The sequence below is a fragment of the Lepidochelys kempii genome, unplaced genomic scaffold (assembly GCF_965140265.1).
Source record: "Lepidochelys kempii isolate rLepKem1 unplaced genomic scaffold, rLepKem1.hap2 scaffold_117, whole genome shotgun sequence".
Lineage (NCBI taxonomy): Eukaryota > Metazoa > Chordata > Testudines > Cheloniidae > Lepidochelys > Lepidochelys kempii.
In genome coordinates, this window is record NW_027333596.1 from 287336 (window position 1) to 312089 (window position 24754).

The following is a 24754-nucleotide window of genomic DNA, read 5'->3' on the forward strand; positions in this document are numbered from 1 at the left end:
TGACTATGTGGCAGGTGCAACATGAGGCATGAGTGAGACAGCCTTATGCTAAGGAAGGTTACAGACCATCTTACTCCATAAAAGCAGGAGATGCCCAGGCCACAGCCTCTCAGAGTTGGGGTAGTGTCCTTCTCACAGTTGCAGAAGCTGGACCTTCTGGGATTGTGGTGCATGTCACATGCTCCACATGGAGTGGGTTTCTCCTGCTCTGATGCAGCTTCCAGGAACAGTGTGACTCTTGCAGGCAGCTGGATGCAAGGTGAGGTGGTGCTGATTTTAAGAGTATGATGCAGTTGCTACACTTCCTCTTGGTGTTCTGAGGCCTGCCTCCTCTGCCTGCCTGTGTCAAAGCACTTTGGTATTTGGTTTGTCACACAGCCTCTGTGGTGGGCATCTTGCTGAGGTGCTGATTTCTCTGGATTTAGATTGCAGGATATGTGAGTCAGCCCATGGTGGACGTCTCTATTCTTCAGCGATCCCTGGCCATCCTAGAGAGCATGGTGCTGAACAGCCAGACTCTGTACCAGAAGATAGCGGAGGAGATCACTGTGGGGCAGCTCATCTCTCACCTCCAGGTGTGAGTATCCAACAACCCAGACTGGAGAGATCTAAAACTAAACTGAGATTTGTAAAACTTTTTTAGATTATCATTTTAGATTAAAATTCATAACAATGCTGTTTTAAATGGCATTACTGGTAGGGTGTCTTATCTGAACTTTACAAATCTGCGAAAGGCAAAGAACAAGAAATTGGAAAATTATGGCACTAATCTTGGAAATACTTTAGAAATTGAGTAATTTCCCTCATGTGAATAGTCTCACTGATTTCAGTGGGATTAATCATGTGCTTAATATGCACGTGCAGAAGAGTTGGCAGGATTGGGGCCTAAAACTGTATTGTTAGTCAAAACTTTTATTTTATAAATCCAAATAGCACTGTAAAGCAAAATTACTTCAGTGTTACCAATGAACAGTTGTTTAGTATTTCAGTACATTAACAAAGTTAAAACTTGTGAATTCTGTGTATACAATCTCACAAACATTGATATTAACATGAATATTTCATAATGCAACACATTCAACATTCATTACAATCCATGATCAAAAATCACAGGCCAGTTACCAAGGAGTCCTAATATTTGCATTCCCTGAGAATCCCCTCTGTGCTTTCAGAATTGCTTGAGAAGGACAATCAGCTTAAGGTCTGACAAGTGCACGGCTACCTTCCTTGTTTGTGTTTGGCTGCTGCAAGGTGGTTGTTGCAAAATTGTTTAATCCCATCAAGCCCAGTCCTGCAGCTGGATCCACGTGAGCTGAGAACCATAGGAGTCAGTGCAGGTCCATGCATGTGCTTTGCTAAGATGTAGATTTTTTTGCCCCTGCCTCCTTTCCTGTCAAAGCACAGCCATTTAGCAGGTAATGGTCCATCAGCCTTGTTCACACCTGGCTGAGGCATCAGTTTGCCCTTTGTCTCTGAGGAACTGGTTGGCCATTTCCCAGACTTCTCTGGGAAACATATTTTTAGTCAAGATCTCAGCTTTTGTTTATAACTTTACATATTGCACTACTACATGCATTTTGCCATGATATTGATAAGCAAATTATGATTTTAAATACCTCAAAAGGCATACCATGTACAAACATTTTTACAATAGTGTGTAGGGTGTGAACACAGGCATGTATTCTATCACAGTTGCCCACATCCCAGGTAAGTGCCCAGTCACTGGGTGCTAAACGTTTTATAAGGAGGGCATCACCACTACATTTTTCAGGAAATAAATGGTTTGCTCGAAATATTTTGCTGAGCTCTAGTTGCAGATATAGCACTGGGTATTTGCTTATTGAGTTTATGTTTGAGTTTGTGATGTTCTCTCAAAAAAATATACTAATGAAGATCAGAGATGCTTCATTTCAGGGCTGAAGCTTCTTAAGAAAAAAAACCTCTAGGTAAACCTGAAATGCCACAAACTGTTAGGAAACTAATTATAAACAAGTACAAAACCTCATTATTAATAATGTAAGACTATAAAATGAGGAGAAAGTAAAGAACTAACAACATGTAAATAAAATATCTCATTTTAAATTTTTTAATTAAATTTTTAAAAATCTAAAACTTTTTAATCGTGATTTTTATTCACTTCCCACTAGGGAGCCAGCTGCTGCTCCTGTCTCGTTTGCTTCATGTCTTCACTCTTTATTTTTCTGTGTTCAACTCTGTGCCACACATAGGGCCAGCTACCATGCCCTCTCCAGCTCCTCCTCCCCGACCTGAGCGACCCATGACAACCTCTCCCCTTGGTCAGCCTTTCCCATGGAGCCTCCTTGTCCTCCTCATAAAAAGTCTAGGCTCATGAGTCAGGGCCTGTAATTTTACAGCCCCCACCTACCACAGCCCAGAGGTTGAGGCTCTGGCCCCTGTGTCCCGAGAGCTGCATTCAGGATAAATGTTCAGAATAAAGAAAAGGAGTACTTGTGGCACCTTAGAGACTAACAAATTTATTTGAGTATAAGCTTTCGTGAGCTACAGCTCACTTCATCAGGTGCATGTAGTGGAAAATACAGTGGGGAGATTTTATATACACAGAGAACATGAAACAGTGGGTGTTACCATACACACTGTAACGAAAGTGATCAGGTACGGTGAGCTATTACGAGCAGGAGAGAAAAAAACCCTTTTGTAGTGATAATCAAGGTGGGCCATTTCCAGCAGTTGACAAGAACGTGTCCGGAACAGTAAGGGGGGAAAATAAACATGGGGAAATAGTTTTACTTTGTGTAATGACACATCCACTTCCAGTCTTTATTCAAGTTTAATGTAATGGTGTCCAGTTTGCAAATTAATTCCAATTCAACAGTCTCTTGTTGGAGTCTGTTTTTGAAGTTTTTTTGTTGAAGAATTACGACTTAGGTCTGTAATCAAGTGACCAGAGAGACTGAAGTGTTCTCCGACGGCTGCTACTCTAAAACTTGTTCAGAATGTGGATGCTGCTTCTGGCAGTTGCTGCAGTTTGAGTTTCTGCTGGTAGAGACTGAGGCCAAAGGTTGTTGGGCTTGAGAATGGTTTGTAAACTCTTTGATACAGTGTCTGTCATGTGAGCCAGAAGAAATAGCGTAAACCATGTTTGGAAGCATTTGTCATAGTGTATTTTCCCCTGACTACAGCAGTTTTTACCTGTCAGTTCAGTGGTGTTCTGAGCAAAGCTAGATGACATGGTGGTAAAAATAGTTGGGTCCTGTCTGAGGAGCTGCACCAGTGCAGATCCTGCCTCCAGATATCCTTGAATAGATGGGGTGAAGTGACAGCCTGTAATATTCCCTCCCTGTTCTGCAAACACTCGCTGCTTCTTTCATCTCCAGTTCTCCGTGTGTCTCTGTCCCTGCAGCTCAAACCAGGAGATTCAGACGTATGCCATTGCCCTGATCAATGCCCTCTTCCTGAAGGCGCCTGAGGACAAGAGACAGGTCTGTGACCTTCTTTCTGTAGCCAAAACCCCTGGCCTGATTAATGGCTGACTGCTCGTTTGGCACCTGCAGCATCTGTCTAAGCAGAATGGGGCCCAGACTCAGACAAGCTCTTTCTATTGCTGTGGGACTCTCTTGCAGTGGTTCAGCATGGGGGGAAATGCAGCAATCTCAACAGAGATATTGACTGGTGCAGAGGGCTATTGGTGTGGGGGATGTCCAGCAGGAAAATGGGGTGTTGCTGGGGAAGAAGCATAGAGCGATTGTATGTAGCGCATGGACACCCTTTGGAGAAACTGAGTCCTGTGGGAATGTCACGTGGGAGTGCAGCACAGGGTGGGGCGGTTAGGAGCCCCATGGGACTGTCCAACATGTGCACACACAATCTCTAAGACCCATGGGCATGTCCCCATGACATGCATAAGAGAAGTAAGTTATCTGCTCTGCTTGAGGCGCCCCAAGATCTTACCTAGGTGTGGGGTGTGCATGCGTCTGTGTCGTGAAGCTTTGCTCTGTTAACTCTTCCTCTTCCAGTGCCCTGTTTGTGCCCTTTGCTCTGGGCTCTGAGCTAACTCCTCTGTCTGCTTCTCTTTGTGCCTTTTGCTTTCTGCCAGCAGGACAAGCTCCTTAACCCGCTAGACCTGCCTGTTACTGTAAGTAACTCCAGCCCTGGGGGAGGGTCAGATGCCTGCTGATCTGTAGGCATCCTAGGTAGTTATCCTCCAGCTATCTCTCCTAGTGCCAGAGATGCTGCATGGGGATTGGAGGTGATGGATGAGCCATGGGAGGGGTGATCCAGGGGATGGTGATGGAGGAACTATACGGAGGGTCTGCTTGACTTTAGCTGGCACAGAGGATATTTATAATGATGGTCCATAAAGGGGTTGTTTACGCTGGGGAAACTTTTAAAACCAGTTCAGCTAAACCAATTTTATAACCAGAACCAGTTCAGTAAAAACAGGCCAAGCTACCTTAAACTGCCTAAAACTGAGTCTGTGCTACAGCTCTGATTGGTTTTAAAATAGGCTAGAAAACTTGCTATGTAGATAAGACCTTATGATAGCAGAGGTGAAGGGGAACATTCACAGTACTCAATGCTGATGCTCTCAGGTTGTAGTAAAAAGAAAAGGAGTACTTGTGGCACCTCAGAGACTAACCAATTTATTAGAGCATAAGCTTTCGTGAGCTACAGCTCACTTCCTCAGATGCATATCGTGGAAACTGCAGCAGGCTTTATATATACACAGAGAATATGAAACAATACCTACTCCCACCCCACTGTCCTGCTGGTAATAGCTTATCTAAAGTGATCATCAGGTGGGCCATTTCCAGCACAAATCCAGGTTTTCTCACATTGTGTAAAGAGTTGTCACTTTGGATGGGCTATCACCAGCAGGAGAGTGAATTTGTGTGGAGGGGTGGAGGGTGAGAAAACCTGGATTTGTGCTGGAAATGGCCCACCTGATGATCACTTTAGATAAGCTATTACCAGCAGGACAGTGGGGTGGGAGTAGGTATTGTTTCATATTCTCTGTGTATATATAAAGCCTGCTGCAGTTTCCACGATATGCATCTGAGGAAGTGAGCTGTAGCTCACGAAAGCTTATGCTCTAATAAATTGGTTAGTCTCTAAGGTGCCACAAGTACTCCTTTTCTTTTTGCGAATACAGACTAACACGGCTGTTACTCTGAAACCTGTCAGGTTGTAGTGTATGTCATGCCTGATCTGGGGCTACCCCTTCAGCAATTATGCCATCAGAATACACTTCAGCCTCCAGCTGTCTGCCTCAGGATTGTTGCTTGTGTCCCACTGCCCATGCAGTTTAGAGTATGATTTAGAGACTTCCATTTGGAAGGTTCTTAAAGTGTTTTGCAGACTTTTGTAGCAGGAGAGAGCACTTTATTCTTGCTGAAAATACAGCCACCTCTGAGGTAGCTCTGTTGACACTTTTAACAGCACTTAGCAAACATGATGTAATATTCTAAGACAGACAATGGGTAGGCTTACCATCTCAAATGGAAAGTTCACAGGTAATTCAGGGAGGAAGAACCATAATTATGTGAGTAGGAGTTTGGCCAAGATACCAAGGCTAATACCCAACTCATAACGTTTCCAAGGGATCTTTAATGACCACTTAAATTTTCCTTGCATCCTTTGTATAGCGCCTAACATGTTGGGGTCCTGGTCCACAACTAGGGCTCTCAGCACTACAGTAATAACAATCCAAAAGAGCACCTCCAATCCCACAGAGCCCCTAGTACCATGCTGGGGCATTAGGGACAATAGTGACTTGGAGAGGAAAGCGCCCCCTGCAGTCACCCTCACCATTCCCTGCAGCACAGTGCCGCCAGGCCCATCCTGGGGCATTAGGGACAATATCAATCATTTGACAGTGGTTAGGCAGTGTATGTGTGCTCACACTTCTACTTACTATGCTAATCAGGATTGTTTCACTGTCTCCTTTCTTTCCAACCATTTACCTGCTTTATCCATCTGTTGTATCATCATATATACAGCCTGTAAGCTCTTTGGGACAGGGACTCCCTTTATTTTGTGTTTGTATGGCACAAATCTCTAAGGGCATTATAATAGAAATTATAAATAATAAGAAACAGTGCTAATTCAAGGGGCAATATATCCTCTTTTGAACCACACTTCCTGCAGCAGCTGGGTGTTAAGATGTCTCCCATTCAAGTACTGACTCATTTTGACTATAGTTAGCATGTGAGCCCTGCTGAGCTCACAGTTCTAGGTGGTTTGGCTATCAGCCAGAGTGTCACTCTGCTCTTCCTAGTGGTTCCTGTCTCCAGCAATATAGAACCAAAAGAGTGAAAACAAAGACCCTAGGAGCAGGCTGAAATGTACATTTTGCCATACTTCCTGTGTGGCCTGGAACTAGCAGGATTGGCATGGGGAGTTTGGGCAGTTGGGACAGTGCAAGGGAGATCAGGAGGGGTAGGTTGCACTGGTGTAATTATTTAAGTATGATTTCATATTCAAATCCAATTCTGGGCCTGCCCAGCCTGTGTTCACCAGTGCTCACAATGTGCAGGGGTTCTGAAATGGACTGTTCTGCTGAATTCATTCCCGATGGCAAATGGCCTGATAGGTCTGCCTCTTTTTATCATGGGCCCATCCAAAGACCTTGCCCCAATAGCAAATTTCTGAAAAGCTCCCACCATGATATTCGCACTGGCACAGCTCCACCTGATAGTGTAAACAGGTTGCTGGTGTTTTAACCAGCATGTCATCTAGACCTGTGGAGAGATGGTAGGGTAGGTGATATGTGCATGATGTCTGGTCAGCTGGCCATGCTGGTCCCAGACACACAGGTTTGCAGCAGACTCATGTGTCTGTCTGTCTGTCGGGATGAGGCACCTCCTCAGCATGTGTAATGTTTAAACACTTCTCACTTCTTTATTTCTTTGCTAAATTGGAAAGAGCACAGTTAAAGAGCCTTTACTCCTCAGGCTGAGGTACAGGCCGAGGGGAAAAAAGCCACTGGAGCAAATATAGCAACTGAAAACTTCAAGCATGAAACTTACTTCCTTTCTATTTGTGTAACTCAAAATCAGCTCAGTGGTTTGTCTTCAAACTGCCCCTTAAAAATCATCTTTGGTGCTGAGACAAGGGAAATGTGAGCTCCAGAGAAAGAGTTCTGAGGAAGTGATAAGCTGTTGAAACAGGGGGACTCTTGTGTCGGCTCGGAACATGCTGGCTGGGCTGTTTACCTGATTGCAGTAAGACTTCTGTAGACAAATACATCCCTGCACTGGTCAGAGTACACCTCCCCAGTTCAAGGGCATCTGGGACAGGCTTGGCCCGCAGCACAGGCTAGGGCAGCCCAAGTAACACTCCATGCTGCCATAGTTCCAACAGGCATTGACCAGCAGGGGACATCCAGGGCCAAGCTTCCTCCTGCCCCCAGACCTCCACACATCCTCTTGCACTGGTGGTATGGCAGTGCAAAGGGGCCATAGAGCAATAATGAATTGGGCCCTTAGATCTCAGGATGACCAGCACTCTAAAGAGACACAGATCGGGGGGAGGAATTGTCCCACAGTGATTGTCTGTAATGAGTTATCTGCCCTACATAGTATGGGCTGTCACTGATCTGTCGCTCGCCTTTTCTCTCCTTTCTGCAAGAGGTGGGTTCTGTTTTTGTTTTTCTCTCATGTTTCTTTTATCTCTGAATTCCCAACAGGAAATGGCTAATGCGTTTGCCCAGAAGCACCTGAGGTCTATAATCCTGAATGTGAGTATGTGACAAATGACAGGGAGCTTCTTAGCCATTACTAATTGGAAACCTCGATTATGCTGAGTATAAATCTTGCTGCCTAAGGGCACCTCCAGGAGTATGAGTCTGTGCAGAGTGGAATTGCAGCCACTTGTTAAAGAGAGAGAAGACCGTTGACAGCGTGTTTCCTTCTGGCATTAGAGCAGGTCCCGTCAGGTGTTGGATCTTCATGAACACAGGGGTATGGGCAGCCTGACTTATGCCTACAGCAAGCAGCACTCAGTAGTTTTTCTAACTGTTCACTCTTGCCCCCACCCTTGATATTGCAGCATGTGATCAGAGGAAACCGCCCAATCAAAACAGAAATGGCGCATCAGCTGTACGTGCTGCAGGTCCTGACCTTTAACCTCCTGGAAGAGCGGATGATGACCAAGATGGATCCCAATGATCAGGTCATTGTTAGGGCTGCAGTGAGTGCACTGTAGAGGAAGCCCCAGGATCAGCAGGCTGGGTACGATTATGAGGGACAGGAGGTGCTGAAAGAGGGGAACTGCTTCATGACTGGCTTCCTTAGCTCCACCTCAGCTGCAGGGAGTGTTAAAAGCTGAAGTTCCCAATGGGTGTCACCGTAAAAAGTGCCAGCTCAATTCCTGGCACTTGATCCATGCCCACAACATGAGCTCTGGAGAGAGACAGGACCGCATGGTGTTGTGTAGAAATATTGCTGGTGTGATTCCTGATGCGCTGCAATCTCCTTGCCGTTTATCCCTCAGGCACAAAGAGATGTCATATTTGAGCTGAGAAGAATCGCTTTTGATGCAGAGTCTGATGGCAACACCGTACCTGGGGGCGGGACAGAGAAACGCAAAGCCATGTACACCAAGGACTACAAGATGCTGGGATTCACTGTATGCATCCGGAGGGATTGCTGATGCCGCCGTGTGCTAGAGGCAGCTTAAGAGTTCCCTATTGGGGAGGGGGGAACAGGAGGAGGCCACAAAGTGCACAGATGACACCCCGTTTCTGTATCGGAGCCTTGGACATCTCCTAAGAGAGGAACTCTGCAGAGGCAGGGCCCCCTGTTTGTATCATTGTGAACACACTGCTTAGTTAAAGCCAGTGATTGGGCTCAGGTCTCTTGCGCATGATGTGCAAGGATCTTCTCGGAGGGCACAGATTGTTGTGTGCGAGTCACATCTATCTCCACAAGAGCAACAAATAACATTTCCAGAGACAACTTGGATAGGTGGCCACTCGAGTGTTCCCTGTGTGGATTGCTCATCTCAGGCGGAGGGTTCTGGGAGGGTTAAGGACCCCCTACACAGGCAGATTCAGGGAAGTTTCTTTCAGGATTCCCTAGGACTAATGTGTTTGGGTTTTTCCTACACTCTACCCACAGAATCACATCAATCCAGCCATGGACTTTACCCAGACTCCCCCAGGGATGCTGGCTTTGGACAACATGCTCTACTTGGCCAAATTCCATCAGGACACCTACATCAGGGTATGGAGAAAAGGGTACCTCCTGCAAACATCATCACCCTGGTTTGTGCTGCGTCATGCGTGCTCTCTCTCTCTCTCTCTCTCTCTAGATTGTCCTGGAGAACAGCAGTCGAGAGGACAAGCATGAGTGCCCATTTGGGCGCAGTGCCATTGAGCTCACCAAAATGCTGTGTGAAATCCTGCAGGTTGGGGAGCTCCGTAAGTGCCTCCACCCTAACCCCTGGAACCTTTCTCTGGATGTGCTGTGTACTGGGGAGGTGCTCCCCTGAAATCACCCATAGGGTATACATCCTGTGCCCAAGGGCAGAGAGACTGGAGCTCCATGCTTTCTTGTGATCCATGAGTGCTGAGACCAGGGTCTGTGCTCTTTGGTGACCTAGGCTCCTCGGGCTGGAGTAGGGCTGTACAGGGTCAGAGGACACAGTGGTAAAACTGCCTGCACTACAGCTCATCCAGCTGGTAATACCAGGGCTGAAGAGCAGGTAAGAAATGTCCTTATGTAGGCAAGGCCATGGATGCTGTTGGGGCCTCCTGAGCCATGTGAGAGAGTCAGGAGAGAAGCTCTCTTCTGGGGCTACAAGGGTGGCAGTGCTCAGCTCTTCTTTAGGCATGTGTCAGTATGGATCCCACTATAGGTGTGCATGTCCCTCATAATCTTTTTCTGAATAGCAATGTCTGTTGGGCCCTGTGTGTGCCCTGTGCAATGGCATAAAGGGAAAAGAGACCACAACCCTCCCTTCGTTCCCTCTTACAACCCATGGCAGAGACACTGAACCAAATGAGTGTCTGACTCATTACTCTTTCTTGAGCTTCAAACTCACTTCAGATTACTTTATTCTGTGAAGGAATTCCTCTTCACCTCATTATTAATTTTGATTTGGACATTAAAAAAAAAAAAAGGGAAAAGGTTAGGGGTTAACCTGCCTAAAAGCTCCCATGCACACAACCTGCATAGCACAGTGAGGCACTTCACACATGCTATAGGTTAAAACCCTGTCCATTGTGCAACGATCTCATGTCCTTAACTGATGAGCACAACAGATTCCATTTCTGCCTTGAGGAAGGGCACATCCGCAACAAGTGCTCATTCTGCTGTTCCTTCTCATCCAACACGCGAACATGAAGAGACACGAGGCTCAAGTTACATATCTTTGAGCAATCCATGAATGATGCATCCAATCCTGGAGACGAGAGCTCCACCAAGCTGGAGTCAAGGAGGCTATCCCCAGCAACTGCTCCACTAAGCAGGCACCATACCCCTGTTTTCCATTGGGGGGGAAGAAGTCATCAAAAAGGGTGCCAAGACCACTGGTATCAGTCCCAAGATCTCCAAGACCAGTCATAGCACAGGCATAGATGGCCTTACTGTTCAACACTTTAGCACCAACTCCAGGACAAAGAGTACCAACAGACTGGCATGGATTCCAAGTGCAGCTTGGAGCATCCAGCAGTTTTATCCTGAAAAGAGGATTTGAAACATTCCTCCAAAGACAGGTCTAACCCCTCCATGACATTGAGGGCTGGAAGCAAGCGAGCAGACTATGAAGACAGCACAGGAGACAGCTGTACTTTTACAGATTTTGACACTGAGACTTACACAGGTACCAACACTCATGCCAGTCAACAAACCTTTCTGGTACCAAGATGCACCTTAGAGGAACTGCCATCACCTCTACACTTGGGATAGAAACCAGCACTGGAGGCCCCAGCACCAGACATACCCCCAATGGTACTGCTGTTCACTGAGATGTACTTCTCTTCACCATATCCAACCCATTCCCTCTCTCCTACTTCAAGCAGGGAACCCTCTTCCATCAGATCAGCGTAAGGATCTGTGGGACTAGAACCCAGGTCTGCAGAGCTCAGGACTGCAGTTCTGACATCGTCACCAGGGGGCCATCCAGAGCCCCATCCAAGGAGCATTGTGGAGATTAGGTGCGGTAGGAAGAACTGCTCAACGGGCATAGGCACTGACTCCAGGGCTGGAGCACCCAAGGAGAAAAATTGGTGGGTGCTCTGCAACCACCGGCAGCTCCCCGCTCCAGCTCACCTCCGCTCCGCCTCCACCTCCTGCGGGAGTGCACCGCGTGCCCACTTTTTCCCCCCTAGCTCCCAGCGCTTACATCGCGAAACAGCTGTTTCGCGTGGCAGGGAGGGAGGGGGGTGGAGAGGGAACGTGGCACACTCGGGGAAGAGGCGGGGCCAGGTGGGGATTTGGGGAGGGGTCCAATAGGGGCAGGGAGGGGGCAGAGTTGGGGCGGGGACTTTGGGGGGGAAGGAGTTGGAATGGGGGCGGGCCAGGGATGGGGGGGCGCAAGCTCCCACCAGCGCCGGAGAAAGTTGGTGCCTATGCCAATGGGTCCAGAGCTGCAATATCCTGCAGCCTTTTTATTGGCCCATGCTCACTATTTAACCCTAGAGGGTGCCCCAGGAAGTTGTTTGGACAACCACACAGACCTCTGGCCTGCTGCAACTCCAGACCTCCCCTAGCTTTCTGATCTCCAGTCTCCAAATTCAGCCGGACTCTGACCTTTACTCTTGCCTGTTGATCCCATCTCTAGCGATTACTCCTATCCCTGCTCGCTGACTACTGCCTCGTGGCCACCCTTGACTGTGTGGACACCAGCCCAGCCATAACTGCTAGGTCAAACTACTTACACCTCTATCTCTTACTCTCAGAAAAGGATCTTAGAGGGAGTTCCAGCAACATTCTATACCAGGCACCGATGCATGGCTGCAGTTGACCTGTCCACTGCCAATCTGGCCAGTACTCTTATAATCTGCACCTTGGCCTTACCAGCCCTCCTGGGGCCATCCACAGTCCAGGAGCAGACCCCCGTTGTATGTATAGGGGAAAAGGATGACATCTCAATCACCATTGGGTCAATGGCCAAGCCCTCCCCTCATCAGAACTAGAGGAAGCCCTTCATGAGCAAGTCAAGGCAGCTTGAGAGATGCTCCAACTGTTCTCCCCACCAAAGGGGTCTTCATTTTTTCCTGATGAGGTGGTTGCTTCAGTCCAGACACTAGCCATTGTTGACTTTAGAGCCTTCCAAGATGTGCTCTCGAGGATAGCTAAAACATCAGCTATTGAGATAGCAGTGATCCAAGAGAACACGCACAAGCTGTTTGATATTTTTAGCTCCTCAGGGCCATCAAGAATTGACCTCCTGATTTAATGAGGGCATACTGGACCCAGCAAAGGGACTGTGGCATGCCCCAGTCTCGCTTTCCCCTGCTTGGAACTAAGAAGAAAAGCACTGCCAAATACTGTTCAAGAGCTTTGAGCATTTTTAGATGCATCCGGCACCAGGGTTGCTAGTAGTATCTGTTCTTCAGGAGAAAAGATCAGATCCATCAAGGAACTCCTAAAGATAGGGACCTCATGAAATTAGACCTTTTTAGTCAGAGGGCACATTCATCAGCCTCCCTCCGGATGTGTATGATGAACTATCAGACCTTGTTCGTGAAAGGGGTTTTTTATAGGGGAAAGAGTGTGATTCTTCCATCCCCTTCCTATTTTGGCTCCCACAGGGATGCAGAGAAGAGCTCAGAGAAACCATCAGAGGTCCAGGTGATAACAAAAAACAGCGCTACAAGTAGCAATGGACAAGGATTGGTCCTGCTTTGAGCAGGGGGTTGGACTAGATGACCTCCTGAGGTCCCTTCCAACCTGATATTCTATGATTCTATGATTCTAAGTCTGGTACAGTTGCTAGATCCATGGCTATGGCAATCATAACACACCAGGCAGCTGTTCAGCAACCAGACGGCTGAGGCACTCCCATTCTCTCAAGGCTTCAAGGATAGTGCTGAGGATCCTAGGGATCTACATCCTAGCACCATATCAAAGCTCTTCCAACATCAGAGCCTACAAAAGCAAAGAACGCTGTCCTGTTGCCAGGTACCAACCAGATACACATCCAGAAAGCAGGGCAGTAGCTCCAGGAGTACCTGCCATCTTCCTCTGTTGTGCAGCAGGTTTGATTGGGGTGTTGAGAACCACATCAAGACCATCCCAGAGCTGACCTTGAGAAACCACCTCACCCACTTCCATCTGGTGTGGTCTGGGATTATACCAGCAAGTGAGTGCTGGGTATGCCCCATCTAACTCTTTTCCTTGCCCCTACCCACTCTCCTTCCCTGTCTGTCTTCATGGACCCCTCATGAGAGCCTGTTACAAAAAAGTGGCCTCATTGCTTCATCTAGGATCCATAGGAGAGGTTCCACAGGAGGACAGGGGAAAAGGCTTCTGCTCCCAATATTTCCTTATTCTGAAGAAAAAACTTGCCTTCTTCAGAGGAGATTGAACAGACACATTTGCCGCTTCAGATTCAGTATGGTAGCACCTTCTTCATCCCAGAAGGCTCTGGACTGATTTGTGGCTCTTGACTTGTAGGAAATGTACTTCCACACAGCGATCCACCTAGGCCACAGAAGTAACGGATATTTACAGTAGAGCCCAATCACTGCAAGTACAAAGTATTGCCTTTCAGGTTCTTCACAGCATCAAGAGTCTACAAAATGTGTTGCCACAATGGTGGCACACCTAAGAGGGCATCTGTGTCTAGAGGACTGGCTGATCAGAGGCAGATCCTATCAGGAAGCTCTGAGAAGCCTCAGTTGTGCCCTTTCCCTGTTTGCCCAGCTGGGCTTCCTGGTGAATTACAAGAAATTATCTTCTTATCCTATCACAGATAATAGTTTATATGGGCCAGGATAGATTCCATGACAGCAAGGGCTAAGCTGCCAGAAGACTGATTCCTTTTGCTCCAGTTATCACTGAACACAGTGAAATCACAACCAGCTATGATGCTGCTTGCCAGAATTCATTTGAGGCCTCTACAATTCTGGCTCAGGTCAGTTTACTTCTAGGCTAAGTACCTGATGAGCAGGAAAGTCCTGCTACCACCTCATGTGCTCTTAGTGCTGGACTGGTGGCTGCATCCCAACAAAGTCCAAAAAGGGATGCGGGTCACAGTGACCCTGTTGCCAACTATGGCATTAGTCGACACATCAGGTACAGGCTGGGGAGCTCACCTAGGCCATCTACAGATGCAAGGAGTCTAGTCCCCAGAGGACACAGGGCTGCATATAAATGCCCTAGAACTCAGAGCAATTGGACTGATGTGTATGGCATTCCTCCCAGTCTTACGACATTCCATAGTGCAGATACTGACAGACAATACATTCGCATTTCATTTCATAAACGAGGAAAGAGTGACAGCTCTTTGCCTCTCTGCATAGGAATGAACAAACCATGGAAATGGTATCATCTGCATAGCATAACCCTGGGAGCTCTGCACCGCCTGGGAGTTGTCAACAATCTGATGAACGTCCTGAGCAAGCAGTCAATTACCAGTCACAAGGGTTAATGCAGGATTCTCTCACTAGGTCGACTTTCCATCAGTGGACAACAGCTCTGATGTGTACCACCAAAGACAACACCAAGTGTCCAAACTTCTGTTCCAGAGAGGGCATGAGCCTTTGATCATTGCTGGATGGTTTTCTTCTGCAATGGAATCAAGACCTTGTATTGCCTTCCCACCAATTCTGCTAATCCCCAAGGTTACTGATAAAGTCTCAGTACCAAGGTCATATTCAGAGCTCCTATTGACTGAGGCAGTTCTGGCTGACAGACCTGTTGCAGGTGTCTGTGCAATCACCGGCAGGCTGTGGGGCCAATTAGACCTTTTGTCACAGGGTCAGATTCTCCACTCTGAACCAAAGTTCCTGCGCTTGACTGCTTGAATGCTGGCTGGTTAAGCACCATGGTAAAGGATTGCTCCTTACAAGTTCAAGAAATCCTGGTACAGAGCAAGAAAACTGACTCCAGCAAATGGAAAAGATTCTCTGTATGGGTTGCCTGATACAGTTTAGACCAGAAGATTTTTAACTATTTGCTGCAGTTAAAACATTCTGAATTGTCCTTTAGTTCAGTCAAGGTCCACCTGGTGGCAATATCAGTGTACCATCCACCGATACAGTTGCTCTTGATCTTCTCTTATCCGCCAATATCCAAGTTTTTCAAGGGTCTAATGGCTACTTACCCACTGGTCAGGGAACTTATTCCCACATAGAACCTCGGCATCATCCTTCTAAGGCTAACAGAGCTCCCTTTTGAGCCCCTCTTGGAGTGTGCTATCCACCATCTCACTCTCAAAACAGTCTTTTTTTTTGGTGGTCATCACCCAAGTCAAGGTGAGAAAGCTTCAGGCACTCATGCAGAACCCCTCTATGCCTCATTCCATAAAGACAGGATTGTACTTAGACTTCCTGCAAAATTCATTCCCAACATGGTTTCTGAGTTCCAAAACCAATCTATCACTTTATCTCTGGTCTCTCCAAAGCCACATTCCACCCAAGAAGAGAAGCTGCTGCAAACTCTGGATATATTCAGAGTTTCCCAATATTCTAGTGACAGGGCCACACTTTTTAGATTGTGCCAACATCTATTTTGTGGCTGTGGCCAGCTGCTCCAAGGGGCAGGCTATTTCATCACAAAGACTATCAAAATGGGTAACTCAGTATATCTCGTTGTGTTACTTGCTGGCCACTGTACCTCTCCCACTGACAGTTAAGACTTTCTCCACCAGAGCCCAAGCAACATCTGCCTGCTTCCAAAATATGCCAGTTATCCAAAATCTGCAAGACAGCTATGTTAAACAATCCATTCATGTTTGTCAAACACTATGAACTGTGCTTAGGTGCTAGATCTGATGTCAATTTGGGAGAGCAGTCCTCCAATCTCTATTTAACTACTGCAGCTGATACTCTTCATTCCCACCATCCTGAGGGAACAATACTTTCCAGTCACTTATAGTGGGATCTACACTGACACGTACTCAAAGAAGAGAGAACAGTTACTTACCTACAATAACTGTGGTTCATCAAGATGTAGTCAGTGTGGATCCCATGACTCACCCTCCATCCATGCTTTTCACACTCCTCAGCAGTCATGGGCTACGAATTGCAAGGGAACTAAAAAAGGGTCGTGGCTGCTTTATGCTCTAGCACAGGAATGCAAGGGGGCATAGGGCACATGCATTGCTGTGACAGATGCTGCTACTCAGAAAAGATTCCAAGCTTGCCACATGTGAACCTACAGTGGGATCCACACTGACGAATCGTGGTTACTGTAGGGTAAGTAACTGTTCTTTTAATCATTCTTTATGGCACAGCGCAAATCACAGTAGCAACCATCAAGATGCAAAGAAAATCTGAGGAACCCAGACAACCTCCAAGCAACACCCCAAGGCAAACCTTGCCACCTGGAGGCCAAACAGCTACAGGAGCCAGTCCCCATTGGGTGAAAGTAGAAACAGATGCAGAAAACCCCTTGAGGGCAAAAGGAAGTTATTGGGGGGAAGGAGGGGGGGAATATATGGAAGAAAGGGGAAGTCAGTAGTCATGACTATAAATCAAAAATTAAGAATAGTAGAAAACTGATAAGAGAAGCAAAGGGACAGAAGGAGAAATCTGTGGCCAGCAGAGTTAAGGACAATAAGGAGGAGTTAAAGTATATTAGGAACAAAAAGAATCCTAACACTGGTATTGGTCCTTTACTAGATGGGAGTGTTAGTGTTATCAGTAATAATGCAGAAAAGGGAGAAGTGTTCAATAAATATTTCTGTTTTGCATTTGGGGAAAAAACAGGTAGTATAGTCATGTCATATATGATAACACGCTTTCCAATCCACTAATATCTCAGGAGACTGTTAAACATTTTTTAATCAGCAGAACCAGACAACTTGCATCTATGAGTTTTAAAAGAGCTGGCTGAGGAGCTTGCTGGAAAGTTAATGTTGATTTATCAGTAAGTCTTGGAACTCTAGGGAAGTGCCAGAAGACTTGAAGAAAGCTAATATTGTGCCAATATTTAAAAAGGGTAAACGGGATGACCTTGGTAGTTATAGGCCTGTCAGTCTCCCATCAATCCTGGGCAAAATAATGAAACCGCACTCAATAAGAATTAAAGGAGGGTAATATAATTTAATGCCAATCAACATGAGTTTATAGAAAATAGATTCTTTCAAACTAACTTGATATCTTTATTTTTTCTGGAGGGGGGTGAGATTACTGGTTTGGTTGATAAAGCTAATACTGTTCATGTAATATACTTGGGTGCCACGAGACATTTTGATTTAAAAAAATTAGAACGATATAAAATTAATGTGGCACACATGAAATGGATTAAAAGATGGCTAACTGATGGGTCTCAAAATGTAACTGTAAACAGGGAATCATCATCAAGCAGGTGTGTTTCTAATGAGTTCCCACAGGGATTGGTTCTTGGCCTTACACTTTTTAATATTTTTATCAATTACCTGGAAGAAAACATAAAATAACTGTTTTCCGATTATGCAAAAATTGGGGGAGTGGTGAATAATGAAGAGGATAAGACTGATACAGCGTTATCTGGATAGCTTGGTAAACTAGGTGCAACCAAACAATATGCATGCTAATGCAGCTAAATATATACATCTAGAAACGAAAAACGTAGGCCATACTTACAGGATGGGGGACTCTATCCTGGAAAGCAGTGACTCTGAAAAAGATTTGGGAGTTGTGGTGGATAATCAGGTAAACATGAGCTCCCAGTGCAATGCTGTGGCCAAAAGGGCTAATGTAATCCTTTGATGCATAAATAAGGGAATTCCGAGTAGGAGTAGAAGTTATTTTACCTCTCTATTTGGCACTGGTGTGACTACTGCTGGAATACCATGTCTTGTTCCTGTGTCCAGAATTCAAGAATAATGTTGATAAACTGAAGCGTGTTCAGAGAAGAGCCACAAGAATGATTAAAAGATTACAAGATACCTTATAGTGATAGACTTAAGGAGTTCAATCTATTTAGCTTAATACAGAGAAGGATAAAAGGTGACATGATTACAGTCCATAAATACCTACATGGGGAACAAATATTTTAATAATGGGTTCTTCAGTCTAGCAGAGAGAGGTGTAACACAAGCCAATGGATGGAAGTTGAAGCCAGACAAATTCAAAAAGGAAATAAGGTGTAAATTTTTGACAATTAGGGTAGTTAACCATTGGAACAATTTACCAAGAGTCATGGTAGATTCTCCACCACTGGCAATTTTTATATCAAGATTGGATGTTTTTCTAAAAGATCATCTCTAGGAATTATTTTGGGGAAGTTCTGTGACCTGTGTTATACAGGAGGTCAGACTAGATGATCACAGTGATCCTTCTGACCTTAGAATTGATGAATAAGGTGCCTGAATAAAGCAGCAGAAGTAGCAGAGTATTGCACAGTGATTCTTGCTCACCAGTTAAAGACATGGACTGATTCTCAGATCTGGACTCTGAAGTAATTTCCCCATCCCCAACATATACTAGCATGGGGATAGGGGAGGTAAACCGTAGACAGGATCATGTAGCCTTTCTTTAATATAAATTGAATTTAGTAATTTGGCATTAAACTACCATGGGTTCAGCTCCTGTTGCTACAGTTTCAAGCTCAGCAGAGTGAAAATCACCTCTGGTGCTTTTCTCAAATTTGGAGACTCCAGGAACACATGAAGACCAAGGATAGTGATCAAAGACGCAATCACGAGGACAAAGTATTATCTGAACTACAAGTTTTATTAAAGCACTAAGTAAAGTTAAAATTACCCATGCATATATAAATCCTACAAAAAACCATGCAATGACTAAGACTGTAGTCATATTCACATTCTCAAAGATATTCTAGCGTCTGATGGATCTCTCAGCAGATGACCATTGATAGACGGATGGTTCCTGCTGGGGTTTCCCCGTGAGGTTGTTCCTTGGGGTCTTCCCACTTTTACCCAACCAATTAACCTCTTCTATATTGTTGTTCTGATCACATATTCATGAGGGTTTCAACTCTCTTTTCCTTATCCGTACTTCCACACCCCATGAATACTGGGGTGCCCCATTTTTCATAGGTAGTTTCTTAGTTCCTCTTATTTTCATTAGCATCTATGTACAACATGTAACCTGCAGTCAGGACAGGTATCAGAGTAGCAGCCATGTTAGTCAGTATCCGCAAAAAGAAAAGGCGTACTTGATGAAGTGAGCTGTAGCTCACGAAAGCTTATGCTCAAATAAATTTGTTAGTCTCTAAGGTGCCACAAGTACTCCTTTTCTTTTAGTCAGGACAGGACATTCCATATTACAATCAGGTGTCTTGTGGTCTTGGACAATACATAGTAGTTTATTGCAATCTAGTTTTCTTTAATATCACCTATTGGCACATCTTTTACAGTAATCTTGTGACTTTACTGGCATAGGGTTATTCCTAGGTCACCTATTAATGTCAGGTTTCGGAGTAGCAGCCATGTTAGTCTGTATTTGCAAAAAGAAAAGGAGTACTTGTGGCACCTTAGAGACTAACAAATTTATTTGTGCATAAGCTTTCGTGAGCTCACTTCATCAGATGTCAAGCATTCTTAAGTCTATGGCCTAGTATGGCTAAACTAAAATCTTACAGGCCTCAGGCTGTAGGTCCTGCATTCCAGCCATGCTTTACTGATATACCTAATACAAACTCATCACTCCAAAATACTTGTCAATCTTATACTTCTATATCCGACAATTTAAATCTATTTAGCATATATTTATTATATATGAACTATCATATGAATTGACCTTGACACCAAATTACACAATGATTAATGGATGATAAAATGAACTACTTGGCTACAATCATGTGTTAGGGTCAGAAGTGTGTATTACACACACTGTCAGGCTGCTCTGATTGCAACAAGCTTAGTTCTTCCCATGAGCTCCAGGACCTCCTGCCCTGGCTGCTCAGATACTCACATAGTTTCCTTCTCTGTCCCTGAAGCCAATGAGGGCCGGAACGACTACCACCCCATGTTCTTCACCCATGACCGAGCATTTGAGGAGCTCTTTGCCATCTGCATCCAGCTGCTGAACAAGACCTGGAAGGAGATGAGAGCAACGGCAGAGGATTTCAACAAGGTCAGGGGGATGGGAACCTGACCTGGGAAGGGCTCTGTATCAGAGAGGGAGAGCGCACAGACAGACTCCTTGACTCAGCAAAGTATGGAGCAGTGGGGAGGTGTGTACAAGTGCACGTAGCAATATGTTTAGGATACTGGTGAAAGAGGCAGCCCTGTGACCTCTGCTTTCCCTGCCCTGGGCCCTCAAAGCCCTCAGTTGGATGTGCCCCCTGACCACACTCTCACTGTGTCTGTCCCTTGCAGCCCTTGGCTGAGTTCAGCCCTGGATCCCAGTTCCCCTTGGGCAGCAGGAATGTAAGCTGCATGTTATCTCCCATCCTATCCCTCTAGGTGATGCAGGTTGTACGTGAGCAGATCACCCGGGCTCTGCCCTCCAAACCCAATTCCTTGGACCAGTTCAAGAGCAAGCTGCGCAGCCTAAGCTACTCTGAGATCCTGCGGCTACGCCAGTCTGAGAGGATGAGCCAAGATGACTTTCAATCACCACCCATTGTGTAAGTGCCTGACAGGGGTAACTCTTCCCCACATACTGGCCTCCCTTGCATTGAATTGCTGGCTGCTATCCCCAGACTCTTGTTTACTCAATTGTCCTTGATCTCCAGGGAGCTGAGAGAGAAAATCCAGCCTGAGATCCTGGAGCTGATAAAACAGCAGCGTCTGAACCGGCTCTGCGAGGGAAGCAGCTTCCGGAAAATTGGGAATCGCAGGAGACAAGGTTTGGCCTGCTACAGCCTCCCGGTGTGGAAGCACTGAAGCAAATAGGGCCAAGTGGGTTTCCCAGATGGCAGGGACTCTGCAAGGAACGGGGTGGATAGACAGGGTTGCTACACTGGCCAACAGGCTGGGATGGCACAGAGGTGCATACATACAGGAGACCACAATCCTTGTCACAGCCAGCAGATGGCACGGTAGAGAATGAGATAGTGGGGCCATACTGGGCTGTCATGGGGGCCTTGTCTGAATGACTCTACGCCATGCTGTATGTATGTTGTGTTTTCCAGAGAGATTCTGGTACTGTCGTCTGGCTCTGAATCACAAGGTTCTACACTACGGAGACCTGGAAGACAATGCCCAGGGCGAAGTGACCTTTGAGTTGCTGCAGGAAAAGAGTAGGTCCAGGTTATTGCTCTGACACTGGCAACGACCATTAGTACCAGTCTCAAGGAGGGAGGAGGGTCTAGTGGCTACAGCACTGACTCGTACTCAGGAGATCTGAATTCAGTTCCTGGCCCTTCCACAAACCCCTGTGTGACCTTTGATGTGTCACTTGGTACTTCCCACATCAGGGGCTATGGGGATAAGTTAATTTGTGTTTATGAGGCTCAGACAGTCTGGTAATGGAGTCCATAGAAAAGCCTGTGAACAGACAGATGGACATGGGGCCGTGCACCTGTAACATCAAGGTAAAGCCCCATCTCTTCATGGTCAGGGTTCCTCCTGTTTGTGACTTTCCTGTTTCACTCCTAGTCCCTGTAGCAGACATCAAGGCCATCGTCACAGGGAAGGACTGTCCACACATGAAGGAGAAAAGTGCACTGAAGCAGAACAAGGTAACTGCTCCCTTCCGTTCTTTGGTACAGTCCCCTGGCTAAGGAGCAATTCTTGGAGAGGTAGAAGCAGCAGAAGCAAGAGCTCTAAATGACAGCTGTCTATGGGAACCATTTACACACGGTCCCAGCCTAAATCTGGGACCCCTACATCTCTTTTCCAGTCCCTGGTCTCTTTGCTGTTTCACTTCTAGAACCACTGGCCACCCAACTTGTTCTGTGACTGGCAAGGTGCCCTGGTGCTAGTTGCACAGTGAGGAGGTGCCCAGGGCACAGGATTGCATTGTGGAGGTGTCCTGGTCTGCTGCTAGGACCCCCAATATTGTTGGTGTAGCAGAAAGGACTGTTATGATGCTTTATCTAGCTGATGAGTAAAAACCTCTTCCTACAGGAAGTGTTGGAATTGGCCTTCTCGATATTGTATGATCCTGATGAGACGCTGAACTTCATTGCACCTAATAAGTATGAGGTAAGAAATGGGGCTGTCAAGTTGCAAAGAGGAGACCGGGAAAAAAACAGGTCCCCCCAGGGTTTGGCCAAGGTGCACCAGCCTCACTATTAAAAAATGTTGCCTAATGCTCAAGCTAAATCTCCCTTGTTTGTAATATCATCCTGTTAGGGCAAGTTCTAGCCCCTTGTACCCCCTGAATGACTTCCCTTAGTCCTTGGCAGAGGCGCCGTCTCTCGAAGTTGCCAGGGGGTGCTTGACCCCCCCGCTCCGGAGCACCCACAGAGTCGGTCCTTGGTGTTGGCCATCAACAGGCTGTTCTTCACTTGCTCTGAGATGTGATGCCTAAAATTGCATGGTCTTTTCTGCTGCCATGTCACATTGCAAACTCATGTCCAATTGTCTGCTCACTCAGTTGGGGGTCTCAGTCATTCTTGCTTCCCTAGCTTCTCCCTCCCATTAGGAGTCTGTGGTTGAATTACTTTCCCCCAGATGAATTTAATACTTTTTCTGAATTTCTCATTTTATTTCCTGCTTCTATCACCAATTTCAGGGGGCCTCCAGAAGGACGTTCCTACCCATGGTTTGTGCTGGTGTATTTTTGGGTGGGGGGCATTCCCAATGGTTTATGCCTAGGGGTGTAAGTTGTCTGCTTGTTCTCCACAGTACTGTATCTGGATCGATGGACTCAATGCCCTCCTGGGGAAGGACATGTCCAGTGAGCTAACCAAGAGTGACCTGGACACGCTGCTGAGCATGGAAATGAAGCTGAGACTCCTGGATCTGGAGAATATCCAGATCCCTGAGGCCCCACCGCCCATCCCCAAGGAGCCCAGCAGCTACGACTTTGTCTATCACTATGGTTGACACAGGCAGAACTGGACAGGGAAAGGGGAGAATGAGACAGCTACTCCTGAAGAGAGACTCAGAACCCTGGAGATTGTTCTGAGACTGGCATCATGTCCTTTGTTCGTACAGGACCAGTTCTGAACATGGCAACAATTGATCACTAATCTCTCTATGACCCAGCCATTCCAGTAGGCCTGCAGCTTCTTGTTTACCCACCTCCTTATGGGGTGAGAGTCATGATGCTCAGGTGCCATATGGGGGAGGCACCCCATTCTCTCAACAGCACCACTGCATGGCACTGGGTGAGCAATATGCCTAGCAAGAGGAGGAACTTCTGCCCTGGCCTCAGGGTTGGCATCCACCCTTGTATCCCAGAATGGTTGAGTCTCCCTTCAATCCCACCTCCTACCAGAAAACATAATAAAACTATTGGGTGACTGACAGCTGCCGCAGCAAAAAATAGTGCAAAGAGGGAATCCCTTGGTCGCTACAGGAGTGACACTGGTGCCTGAGGGATGAGAGCAGAAGCCAATGAACAGTTGGGGAGTCAGCATCCCCCAGTAACTCATTATTGTATGATTTTGTATGAATTACCATAATATAAATAATAATCCTTACCATATCTATGGTATTTAACTCCTTGAAGCGCTTCATAAGCATTAATGTTAATCCTACAATCCTTTTCTTATGCAGTGGGAAAACTCAACCACAGACATTTAGTGATTTGTCCAATGCTACAGAGAGAGGGTCATTGCCTGAGTTGGATTTAAGCTGGGTCATAGCATCTAGCTTTTATGCTTTGTCCTCTAGAGCTATTTCCTCCCACAAACATTGAGTATCTCCTTGTCCGTCTGTCCATCCATCTATGCGATACCAAGATCCAGCATCAAGATACTGATGCTGCTTCTATATTTCAAGGGCATCAGACATTCTTTGCTGCTTCACCAGATCACATACTCCAAGGCTCTGCATGGGGACAGGTAAGGAGGAATTTCCAGCAGGAGTGAGTGCTCTTCCAGGGAGTCATGGAGCAGTGAGAATCATATGTGAACTAATGTTCTCTGAGTAGCGTTCTCCTTCCCTCTCACGCTCCTGGAGGCTGGGAAGACAGTGAATGTATCAGTCCCTAAGCAGGCAAAACAAACTTTCAAGCCAGCTACTTTCCCTAATTACATCCATCATGTTGTTCTTCGAGGGCTTGCACATGGCCATTCCGCTGTAGGCTTGAGTGTGCCTCGTGCACAGTTGAACTTTTCCCCTCAGCAGTAACCACTGGGAAGCTTGAGTGCCCTCTGACACCATACACCACTGCGTGCTTCTGTAAGAGGGTGGAGCCACCCCAACCAACCTCAGTTCCTTCTTAGCGCCAGTGATGGCTGTTGGAGTGGTGTCAGAATTGTTGTCATAAGTGCTTCCCTCACTCCTTTGTATACCTATATCTTGTTGTTGTTAGGAATTAGTTAAGTTTAAGTTTGTTTTAGCTAGTTTTCATGATAGATTTTAGTCTTAGGTCTTTTTGGACCAATTTTTCATCTTTTGGTATCGGAATCAGTACTGGACCGATGCCATACTCCCCAGATTTTGCCGGTCAGTGACCCACACCTGGCCTGTGTGAAATGTTTTCGAGAATCCCACATAAGTGACAAATGTCACATCTGCAAGGCATTTAAGCCCTGATCAAAGAAAGATTGAGCAGCAAGGCTCAAATGCTTATTCATGGAGGCAGAAGTTCTCC

General features: G+C 46.2%; 1 protein-coding gene across 10 annotated transcripts in view; it reads left to right on the forward strand.

Annotated features, from left to right (window-relative positions):
* Positions 1 to 23641, forward strand: part of ELMO2 (engulfment and cell motility 2) — a 49188-nt gene extending 25547 nt beyond the window's left edge. For 6 of the 10 annotated variants that reach the window (XM_073326831.1, XM_073326830.1, XM_073326832.1 and 3 more), the window contains 15 exons: positions 426 to 577; positions 3383 to 3461; positions 4079 to 4114; positions 7667 to 7717; positions 8029 to 8151; positions 8473 to 8607; positions 9099 to 9203; positions 9292 to 9400; positions 20037 to 20173; positions 20506 to 20669; positions 20778 to 20890; positions 21177 to 21284; positions 21643 to 21725; positions 22114 to 22191; positions 22837 to 23641. In XM_073326831.1, the coding sequence (XP_073182932.1) occupies positions 426 to 577; positions 3383 to 3461; positions 4079 to 4114; positions 7667 to 7717; positions 8029 to 8151; positions 8473 to 8607; positions 9099 to 9203; positions 9292 to 9400; positions 20037 to 20173; positions 20506 to 20669; positions 20778 to 20890; positions 21177 to 21284; positions 21643 to 21725; positions 22114 to 22191; positions 22837 to 23037 (1674 nt within the window). In that variant the 3' untranslated portion in view covers positions 23038 to 23641. The other 4 variants (XM_073326835.1, XM_073326837.1, XM_073326839.1 and 1 more) reach the window with 4 other exon arrangements.
* Positions 23642 to 24754: the final 1113 nt, after the last annotated feature.